Here is a 12,023-nt window from a genome sequence, read left to right as displayed (position 1 = left end):
TATAAGCCCCACTCTTTCATTTATTTATTGCTCTCCATCCTTTTAGGTCAGGGCTTGGCAAACATTTCCTAAATAGGAAGATAATAAGTATTTTCAACTTTGTGAGCCGTATGGCATAAGGCCTATGTCACAGGTATTTAACTCTGATGTTGTAGCATAAAAGCAGATACTATGTAAATATTATAGACATAGATACACTTCAATAGTATAGACATCAATAATACGTAAATGAATGGGCATGGCTGTGTTCCAATAAAACTTTGATTATAAACATGAGTGGAGGGAGATTTGGCCAAAGGGTTATAGTTTTCAATCCCTGTTCTAAACTCAACAAAATCATAAACAGAATGTTAGTCATGCAGATAATACTTTAAAGTGTTCTGGGTCTGTAGCTGTTGTGTTATCAAAACACAGAAACTCGGTATTTTCCCAATATTTGAAAATTATTAACCAGTTTGGCAAAGAAGTCACTCAAATTACTGATTAATAGATGAAGATCTATTACCTTTGTTGTTTCACTGCCATCTCAGTAGTTAATAGAAATGAAAATGTCAACCTGCATTCATGTTGGAGCTACACTTGTTTGTCAATTACAGCTGTAGGCTGGCTATGAATACAGGAGTTCAGTAAAAATCGAAGAAAGCAATCTATCGGATTCAATTGGCTGTATAGACTTTACTATAAAGAGTACTGAGTATTTATTACGTGACATCTGTGTCCTACCCTTCCTTTTTATTAGTAAAATTTATCATAAATATATGTGTATATAGATTAGATGCAGCTATGTCTATATTCTTATTTTTTGAGAAACTGTAATAGTGATGTGAGATCTATAGAAATCTAATGATTGACCTTATATAACCTTTATGCTCAAGATTTTTGGTCAATGGGCTGGCATTCCATAAGGTATGATTTTTACCAAGATTCTTCCGGTCTCTTGACCAAAATCTTGAGCAGAAAACAAAACAATACAAAACAAAACAGAACAGCAACCAAAAGCCTGGGCAAACCAGAATGGTTGGGTCATGCTTGTTCATGCTTGACTAGATCAATAAAACCTCCTTTCTTCTGTACTTTCACAAGTCTGGGATCTTGGTTTTTCTCACTAATAGTGCTAGCCCACCTAAAATAACTAAGAATAACTGCCTCTAGAAAAGGCTGGCAAAGGTTTTCTGTATAGGGTCAGATAGTAAATGTTTTAGGCTTGTGGACCACATGACCTCTGCAGCAACTATTCAGCTCTGCTGCTGTAATAAGAAAGCAGCCATAGACAACACACACACTAGTAGGCAGTGTTCTAACAAAACTTTATTTACCAAAGTATGCTATGGACCTGATTACCCCACAGGCCATACTCCATTGATCTCTGTTCTAGAGCCTTCCTGTAGTGTTAATTACTGTAGTTCTAGAATTAAATCATTGGTTTTTGAGCATGCCATTTGAAAATGTTAAAACTTAATGGTCATATTGAACCAAAACCTGTCTCTTATAATTTCTACTTCTGGAACTCAGCTTTTAGCCTCTAGAATAATATATACATCTGTTGTCTCCTCACTTAAATCTTTCCTATTTTAAGATAGATCTGTCATAAAATTCCCAATTTCTGGGGTCTTTATAGAATATTGTTTCCAAACTTATTCATTTCTTAGTATTTCTCTTTATAAGACACTTTTTGAACCACATTAACTTCTTGATTTTTAGTCCTTTTGGAGCTACACAAAATGAAATGTTAAATGTTCCAACTGAATATAAATGTTCCTGAAATGGTAGTCACCAGAATTAAGCATGATATTAGACAAATGATCTGATCCATCTTAGAGAGAAATAGTTATTATTCAACCTTTGAAAAACATTTTTTAAAAGAGGGAAATTGGGAATTGTCACTGGTTTTGTTTTTGTTTAAAGACAGGGAAAAAAATGAGAGCTTAATATTCATTCTGAGAGGAGGAAAATCATGACAGAAAGAAATGCTAGGAACAGTAGAACCAAAGCAACACATGACCACATTAGAAGTACCGAAAGAGGAATAAACAGGGATCCTATGGCTCCTAGGAAGAGAAGGCAACCTAACCTCAGAATCCCTGTAGTTTTAAAGAAACAAAACTCTATGGGTGTGCAGAAATGATGTTTTTCAGTGTGGCAGAACCCTAAGGAATTGTGAAAAAAGTACTCAGAGGAAGTTTGGGGAAAGACATTTTAATAACTGTACAAAGTTAGATATAAATAAGAGAAAATTTGTTCTCTAGTAGGCAGATAATTCAAAAGAGAAATACAAGCTTTGATCAAGAAGTTTTTAAAGATAGAAATGGATTTAGAAGGAACTGTGTGGCTTTCTCTTTTCGGCTGTGCTGGAAAGGAGTGTGGGGCATCAGGACAAGCCTCAAACTCAGCAGACCCCTGCCTCCACTCCATCTCACTTTGTCATTATGCGAGTCCCCTCATTAGAACTTTGACATGAGCTCATCATCCACTTGTATAACTGTGTGGGTTTTTAAAGCATTTTGAAGATCATATTTTTGAGAGTCCACAGCAGATGTATGCCACAGAGCTATGAAGGTGGGAACCCTGCACATTGCACACAGAAGCATGTGACTTGGTCTGAACAAGATGACGTAAACTTGTAAAAGGGCATCTGGGCATGGAGCTTGGAAACTCTTTTCCCTGGAAACCAACTTCCACCTCTATGAACCACTATTTGTATTTTAAATTTTTGAGTCATCCGGATACCTAATTGTGGGTTATTTTTGCCTCTTCCTCTCCCTGTTATCTTATAGCCTGTAAGTCACTACAAGCTGTCTTTCCAGGTGTAATTATTTTCCCCCCATATATCCCTTTTTCATCCTCTTTGCCATGTCCATCCTTCCTTCCTTCCTTCCTCCCTTACTCTCTCTCTTTCATGTTTTTTTTTTTTTTCCTTGCTACACCTATAGCATGCAGAAGTTCCTGGTCCAGGGATCAAACCCATGCCACAGTGACAATGCCAGATCCTTAATCCACTAAGCCACTGGGGACCTCCCATATGTTTTCTACTTAGGCTCCTTTTCCTCACCTCTTTCCAACTTCAAACTGTTTCAACAACCACCCCCCAGATCCATCTTTCTAGAGTCCAGTTGGAATTAGGTCACTATTATACCACACAAAAAAACTTTGATGAATCACCCACTAAATAAAGTGTATGGCTCTCAGATAAATCATACCTGTCTTCCCAGGTAGTCTCCTTCATCATGCTCATGGTCTCATGCTGTACCAAACTGAATGTCTTACATTTCTCAAGCATAGTGAATTTCTGTACCTCTGTGCTTGTGGGCAGTGAGACTGTTCTGTGGGAAGAAAAACTCAGAACCCTGATTCTTCTGCTTATAAGTGGACAGACCTTATGAAATTTGCTCAACCTCTCTAGATATCAGATTTCTAATCTATAAACTCGTGTTAATATCCCACAGGGTTGTGGTGAGGATTAAATGATGCCATTGATAGATTGCTGTATTGATTCATGCAGTTATTTATTAGTTAATTCAACAAATAAGGAATGGGCACCCCCTGTGTGACACTATGCAAAGCTCAGGGTTATAACATCCAGTTAACCAAAGTCCCTTGGGTTCAAGGTATGAATAGTTTTCATGATAATAATTTGGCATAGAAAGAATGATATTCTCTAAATATCTTTATCTTAGCTGGACAAAGATACAACCCTGGTACAGGCTTCATTCTGCTCAAAAATCATTACCCCAGTGTTGTTCAGCTAGCAGACCAGTCTGATAGCCTATAAACACACTTCAATAGTTCAAGTATATCTGCTATCTTTACCTCAACCAGAACCAAAGATTTTTAAATTAGCATGTAATTATGAGAAGTTAGTTTTTATTTTTGAAATTAGTACATTTATGCCATGATAAGTGCTAATAATAGATTTGCATTGGTGAAATAAAAGTATTCAGCATCCGTGGATTGGCAGTTTAGAGCTATTCCCCAGCTCTGCATGAACAGGATGTAGGAATACAGTGTGGCCTTTACAGGAAGGAGAATGTCAACAGTTAACCTTTAAATGGTTCCATGAAATTGGAGGATTCGAGTTGCCAGGTGTCCTCAGAAAGGATAACAGCGCCTTGTGTTTGGCACATTGGCAGAGGTGACTCTCTTTACTCTTCCCCTTGCAAGGTGATGGTTAGAGCACCTAAAAACATAAGGGGTGAGATATTATTGATCCTTTGGAAGGGTTTACATGCATTATTATTGTGATTGTTATTTATTATGAGATGTCTAGTTAATAAATATCTGTGAGTGAAGGAGATGATTTGGCTAAGTATTACCTATTTCAGACTGTAGATGTCTACCTTTACTTACCCCAAAGCCCCTGAAACCTGTGCCTCTGTGAAGTTGACTGGATTATTTTGCATCATTGAGATACTTACAGTCAAGAGGCAGAGACAGATTAAGTCAGTAATTACAGTAAAGTGTTACATGTGTATATACAAGGAGATATGCACACGTAGAGAAAGAATACTTGAATCAAAGAAGGAAGGGTCTTGTACTTCACAGACCCAACCTATTTGGTTATTCACAATTATTAAGTAGTTTTTTTGGTAAATATTTATAGCCTTCAATAATCAGAGTAGGTGAAGGCAGTATATTTCTTTGCCTAAAACCTCCTTACCAAACAGTGTATTAGTAAGAGAATCTGACACCTAATTCTATAAACATTTGACCATTTATTAAGAAGACAGCACAAAAAATGGGCATAGAGATATTTCATAAACTCCAGAAATTTTCTCTTCTCCATCCTTTCAGACCCTTTGACAATCATACTTGTGTGAAGGAATCACTTAGCAACATTCTAGCAGTGGGATTCAGTTAACCTTGATCTGTGTGGGCAACAGAATTCCCCCAAAGTGGTTTACACATGACCACACCTGTAGGTTGAGCAGAGTACAATTTCTAACATCTACTAAACAAATTTAACAATCCCAAAGCTTCATGGTATTGATCTAAGAAAAATAGTTGATAACAGTAATCCCTGAAAAAGTGAGTTTCTGAATAGAACCTTTAAATGTTAACCTCAAGTCTGCTTTCCTGATTTGAACATTTCTATTGACAAATAGCCATGCCTAGCTATATCAAACTAACAAATAAGTATTATACCATCTATGATTAAGTATTTGAGATAAAATACAGAAGATATAACAAAAATAGATGGCAAGAAAGGAGGGGGTCACATTTTAAGAGGCGGCTTCATTAAACTGAGTTTTAAATGCCAAAAGATCACTCAGAAGCATTAAGGTGCTGCCTGGAACTTTATGGAGATTCTTTCATGCCCTTTGCCTATGTACGTTCTTCCAGTCCAAGACATCCTTCCTACCCCTTCCATTCCCAATCCTGTTTATCTCCGAGAGCCCAGGACAAATCCCCTTCCTTTAGTTCAGCTCCCATAATCATCCATCAGCTCAACTACCTAAACCCCTACCTCCCTGTTCCTCTCCCCATGACCAGAATTGACTCCTCTTCTACCCTAAGCTGTCCCAGTACACCGTTCACTTTATATTAGTGTTGTCATTCAGGCTCTTTTCAGATAAGGACCTTAGGTTATATTTTCCACATGCCTTCCATATAATGGGGGCTCCATAAACATCTGTAGAGTCAATAGATAGATGTACAGGGAATTGTAACCCTGGCAATTTCTTCTCCTTCAGCATCTTTCCCTTTATCTTTCCTACTTTCTAACCAAACCCTTTTAAAGACAGTGACAAGTGCAAAAGAAATTCTTTCAGACCTGGAAATAGCCTCCCATGAGCAAATTTTTTTTTGCAGGTTCTTTTTTTATCTGAAAAATTCTATTTAAAATTTTAAAATAAATATTATTTTTAAAAATTTACAGAAGTACAGTTGATTTGCAATGTTGTACTGATTTTTACTATATAGCAAAATGATTCAGATTTTTACTATACAGCAAACTATATGTATATGGTTTATTATAGAATATTGAATGTAGTTCCCTGTGCTATACAGTAGGACCTTGTAGGTTATCCATTCTATATATAATAGTTTGCATCTGCTGATTCCAAACTAACAGCCCATCCCTTCTCCATCCCTCCACTCTTTGGCAACTACAAGTCTGTTCTCTATGTCTGTAAGTCTGTTTCTGTTTCATAGATATATTGATTTGTGTCATATTTTAGATTACACATGTAAGTGATATCATATGGTATTTATCTTTCTCTATCTGGCTTACTCCACTTAGTATTATCATCTCTAGATCCATCCATGTTGTTGCAAATGGCATTATTTCGTTCTTTTTATAGCTGAGTAGTATTCTTTTGTATATATGTATGACATCTTTTTTATCCATTCATCTGCTGTTGAACATAAAATAAAAATGCTTAGTGATACCAAGTTAACTACTTTAAAAGTGAAGAGAAATGGGATGAGGCTGTATATTTAATCTGTGTTTTTGTGCTCCTGGGGAAGTAAGAACCTGGGTTCATGAAACATGACTTAGGGGAGTTCCTGCCTTAATGTCCTTGTTCTCATAGTATCCTCTTTTAATATCAACTGAATCACTTGTTTAAAAATTAAAGCTCTAGGCAGAACACAACCTTTAACTTTCTGAGTCAGGATGTCTGAAGGGAGCCCTTTAGTTATCACTTACAATATGCAGTTTAGGTGATTCTGATATAGGTTTATGTTTTCACTTATGTCTCTCTGCAAAGAAAGACTTCTGGTTAACTAACCCTCAAATTATCAGGTGTAGATTGAATGATTATTTCCTATGTGCTATGGTTTTTGAGAAATAGACCCCTAAGGTATAATTTTGCACTGAACTTTAAGTAATTTTGCACTGACTCAAAAGTCATGTGTTTTTGGAAACACATAGGTCTTAAAACTTTGATGAAATCAAATGTGTACTCTGAGGTCACATAGATTACAAATGTTGCCTCAAATTTGTCTGCAAATTCTAAACACTTGTCCATTTAACTCACTTTCCTTTCAATTTTTATGATAAAAAAATGACCTCAAAAAGTTGTGACATTTGCCCAGTGTAATACTGTGGGTCACATGGAGAGAACAGCTAGGTCAGAGAACTAATTATACTCCTTCTGGGAGTCCCCTCACTATCTTCTCACCTAAAGACTGTCATCTATAGCATTTCAATGACTCACTGACCTAGAAGCTACCTCTATGTGGCCAGTCAAGCTCCTTTATCTTTGCACTTTATTCAACCTTGGTTTTGACACAATAAATCCCATAGGATCTTACTTGGAGTATGGCAGACTTTCTACTTAAAATCACCCTGAGACCATGGGCTCATTGCAGCAATTGAAGAACTATCATCCCTCTGTACAAGTTTGAAACTGCCAGGGAACTGAAGTTGCACTTTCTCCTGCTTATTACAAATCTCTTAACCATTCAGCAGGCAAAGCCGCCACAAGAAATCAAGATGACGCTTCTGTTCCATTTATAGAACAATATGGGCTTCCTCTAGGGCCAAAGTTACACCTGTATATTCACTTGATAAAATGGCTTATAAGCAATGGTGCCTCAAAATGCACTGTGATTTCACATGTTTTCTCCATTATGTTGAAAAGCAAGTAGAAAGAGACATAATTAGCCTTATAAGCTGATTACAAAATCAAGGCATAGAGAGATCAAGAGATTTGCAATATCACGAAGTAAGTTCCAAGGAAATGACTAGAGTATAAATATTCCAGGTCCCTATTCACTATTCCTTGAATTATTTATGATCTTTCTCCTTCTATTTTCAAAAGGTATTTGTAAATCTTGCAATAAAAGTACAAAGAGAATAAGGTGGATACCTATAAAGATTTTAAAAAGAGCCTTTAATCCTGAAGAGAGAGGAGAGACATACAAGAAACTTGGAATATCACGGTTGTCTCCACTGAGCAATACAGTTGTCTTGGAGCTTTCTGGTTACCAACATGAAAAGGAATCATGATGAATCATAGATTTCTGATAAAAATCCACTATCCTTTTTTTTTTTCCCCAGAAAACAGAGTATGAATTTCTGGTCTAAATTCTAAAATGAATGTACAGTGAGGAGCCTCATAATTGGAATACTAAGTGAATTACAAAACAAGTCTTCAGCATTAATAATACAGAAAAAGCAAATATGATCTTCATATGAGCATTTCTTCTTAATTCCCTTAAAGAAACCTAGGGGCATACTATTACATGTAATTCAGTGAAGAGCCTTGTATAAGCTTGGATTATTGTTCCAGCACTTCATTTCTGTATTTTCTAGACAGTTCTTCTCACTAGAGGTGTTTTCTTCCCCACCCCTTGAATCTGGACTGTCATGTGGCTTCCTTTTGCAAGAGGGTTTTTAGCAAATGGAATATAAGAAAATACTCGAAATATTCTTCTGTAGTTGGACTTGCTCTGTTGTGCTTCTCTTATTAGATGAGAACATGTCTCAGCCATCCTGCAGGCTCCAGGAGAATGAGAAACTTGCAGGTCAGATCCAGACCTTGAGACCTCCAGCAAGAAGGGCTGCCACAGCTGTGACCAGTAAGTTAGCTGTCCACCTTCACTGCCAATCCACAGGGCCTTGACAATGAGTGTTATCTATAAGCAATGTGTTTTAGAGTATTTTGTTGTTTAGCCCTTTAAAATGGAGGTTTATTTAGATGTAATTTCCAAGCAATACATCTCAACCTTTCTAGGTACAACACTATGAATTCTGAAAAATGCATGCTAGCATGAAACCAGGACCACAGTCAAGACATAAAACGTTTTCATTACCCCCCCAAAAGTTCCTTCATTGCTTTTGGCAGTTACCCCTCTTCTAGCACTCCCTGCCCCGTTAATCACTGATTTGTTCTGTCTCTATAGTTTTGCCTTTTCCAGATTGTCATACAAATAGAATCTCAGAGTCTGTAGTATTTTGTGTCTGTTTCTACTTAGCATAGAGTATTCAAGATCTATCCATGTCGGTGCCTGTATTGGTAATTTGTCCTTCTATTCTTGAGTGGTGTTCTGATGCATAGCTACACCACAGTTTGTTTGTCCATTCCACGGCTGATGGACATTGAATTATTTCAAGGTTGGATGATTATGAATAAAAGTGCTATAAACATTCACATATAAGTTTTGATATGGAAATATGTTTTCACTTAACTTGGACTAATGCCTAGGAGTGAAATAACTGGGCCATAGGGAAATACATATTCATAAGAAACTGCCAAACTGCTCCCCAAAGTGGCTATACTATTTTGTATCACCTCCAGGATCATATGAGAGTTCCAGTTGCTCTCTATCCTCACCAGAACATGATATTGTCAGATTTTATTATTTTAAATAGATATGCAATAGTATCTAACTGTTGTTTGAGCAACATTTCTGTGGCAATGCATAAGTAATATAAAAGAATTAAGCCAGTATTATCCAGGTACAAAGTTTTCTGGTGCTCTGATCTTCACAAATACTAGCATTATTTAAATAAAAATGACAAAATTAGGTATTCCCTAGTTATTTCTGATTCAGTCTTTCAGAAATATGTGAAAACCTACTAGGAGTTCCAGAATGTTCAGTGATATTTCCTACAGGTTCCAGTGTTAGAGAGGCAACGTGTCCTTTGAAATGCAATAATCATTGTAGGTTATTGTTCTTTCTCCTTTTTTTCCCCTTTTGTTTTTATAGCTATAACTAAGACCTATGTGTTTCACTGACTGAACATTTTATTTATTCATGTTCATATTCCTCTCGTATGAATAGGTAGGAAACTAATAATTTTCCTGCGGGAAGGACTGGAAATGATGAGGGGACATTTTGCCATGTCAGATTTGCTCAAATAGGAGTAATAACTGTCTTCCCCACTAGAGCTACTGACCACTCAGAAGAAATGGCTTCCATGTGTCCAGTAGGCAAAACCTGAAATCATAACATCTGAATACAAGCTGGGAGGCAATTCTTGGCCCCGGGATTCTGTGATTTGCATGCTTGGGCTGTAGAAATAACCCTACAATTTCTTTTCAGGTGTCTTTTTAGAATGACTTTTGACTGTCTCCATACCTCATGGCCTCTTTCTCTCTCTCGCACTCCTTGGGGAAGGGAAGGGTAGGAGCAGAAAAAATTGCATTTTACACTAAACGTTGGTCTTTATTTTGTTTTGTCATTTTTGTGAGCAACAGAAACCCAAGATAAATTGATTGTTCTCTTCCTCTTATCCCAGAAAAGGGGACATCTTGATTCACGCAAGTGAACTGCGGGAAGGACATGGGTGTGGCTGGCTCAGAAACCAGGGACCCTGGGGCTGGAACACAGTGGTGGACTCTCTATCACTTGTCTCTGCTTCCCTCTGTGCTGGCTTCTTCTCTCCTCTTGCCAATCAGTTTTTTTCCACAGAATAGGTTGCGAGGCCTCTGGAAGCATCTAGATTTATAACTTGTCACTTTACCCTTAAGAGGGGATCTGACCATCTTTGTACCCATGAAAAAAATCCTCAGGAAGAACTTGGATTGGAGGTGTATCCATTGCTGTGGCCTGAGGGGGGAAGAAAGTTCCCCCTTAAGGGGCAATCCTGCTGAATCATATGGGAGGACATATCAATTAATGTCCACTGTGGGCTTGAGTCTTTTTATATAAAAAAACAATTTTAGATTTTATGGTTATAGTAGGCACTGTTACAAAGGCTTTGCAAATGTTAATTCATTGAGTGCTCATGTCAATCCTATGCCATCTTCTTAATATTTGCATTTTAGAGATGAGGAAACTAAGGCACAGAGCAGTTAAGGACTTTCACAGGGAGGAATAGGATAGAATAGAAATGTGTTCATGGCATAGTCTCCTCCACACTCAAATCTGAGACCATTGCATTCAATGCTGTTTTTGCAAGCCTTTCCTCATTTCCCTTCTCCTTTTCTTTTGTGGATCTTTATCCTTTTACTGTGTACTTTCCCATATAACGTCTAGCCTGGCGGTCTTTTGGCCAGTTTCCCAGTCAGCAGAGGGATAAGCTCTATCTGGTTGAGATGTCAAGCACTGCAAAATATTGGCATCTCTTAAAGAAGCAATTTGTTTTCTCTTCTCGAATGTATCACATGCATTTAAGTGGCACTGACTCCTGCCTCCACTGACCAAATTTCACAGAGATGGCCTGTCAGAGGCTGGAGCATCTGTTGAGGAATGGGTGTCTTCTCTGTGGAAATATCCCCATTGCTGTTTCTTGTGGGAAGCACAGCATCACCCCAGAGATCTGTGGTCGTCAGGAAAGGAGCTTGGCTGCATGGACATTCATCTCCATCCCCAGCGGGGACACTGCCATCTCGCTAACTTGCTCATCCTGAGCAGTAGGAAGCTCTAACTAAATAAACGAAAAAGGATGGCAGAAAATAATCCATGGTGACTTATGCATCTTTCTCCATCCATAAATAACTTTATACTTCACTTCTGGCAGTGGAGCCGAGCCAGAGGTAATGAGCCATTGTGGAAAACCCATCTGTTGCTCATAAGGGGAAAGGCCGGATTTATTGAGGAAGAATCTGGAGCGTAAGTCCTGTTATTGTTAATGGGAGTTGCACATCTAATTGGTCATGCTGAAAATATGCCCCATTATATTCTTTCGCTGGCCAGATGGATGTGCTCAGCCGCAATGCTGAGAAGAAAAATGTACCCAGAGAGTCTGAGAGCGGGTGTGGACACCATGGCCAGTGGGGAACTGACAGTTCTAATGAGGATAGATGGTGCTTGTCTGCCGGTTTGATTCAAAGATATTTTCAAAAGAACTCAAAAGGCCCGATACAGGTCTTCTAAATGGGGTCACACAGTCCAGTCCCCTGGAGTGGATGGTATAGAATCAGTTCAACTAGCCCCCTAGTCCCATAATCTGAAACACTTCTGCCTCTCATTCCTTGGTAACGTGGCCTGTTAATACCTAATCATTGCTTTGAGATTTCCTTAAAATGGCACTGGATGATAGCAATTGAAAGTCCTGCCTCCCAGGGTCCTCTCTACTACAGTGGTGAGAAGAAAGGTGAAGAAATCAAAGATAGGCTAAGCTTTGCACACTGAAT

The 12,023-nt window shown here is 37.9% G+C and overlaps 1 protein-coding gene across 9 annotated transcripts in view; it reads left to right on the top strand.

Annotated features, from left to right (window-relative positions):
* LOC110256378 (uncharacterized) overlaps positions 1-12,023 on the top strand; it is a 411,636-nt gene that overhangs the window by 243,108 nt on the left and 156,505 nt on the right. For 8 of the 9 annotated variants that reach the window (XR_014822564.1, XR_014822566.1, XR_014822563.1 and 5 more), the window contains one exon: positions 8,413-8,520. The exons of the other annotated variant lie outside the window; for it this stretch is intronic. Coding sequence is in view for 2 of the 8 variants with exons in the window: in XM_084987395.1 (XP_084843521.1) it covers positions 8,413-8,520 (108 nt within the window). In the remaining 6 variants the exon portion in view is untranslated. The remainder of the gene's footprint in view (positions 1-8,412; positions 8,521-12,023) is intronic. 9 annotated transcript variants of the gene reach the window in all.

Source organism: Sus scrofa, chromosome 13, assembly GCF_054392235.1.
Source record: "Sus scrofa isolate SSC_HxYL_T2T_F1_AM1 chromosome 13, Sscrofa_HxYL_maternal_Yorkshire_Landrace_v2.0, whole genome shotgun sequence".
NCBI lineage: Eukaryota > Metazoa > Chordata > Mammalia > Artiodactyla > Suidae > Sus > Sus scrofa.
This window is presented reverse-complemented; position numbering and strand designations above follow the sequence as displayed.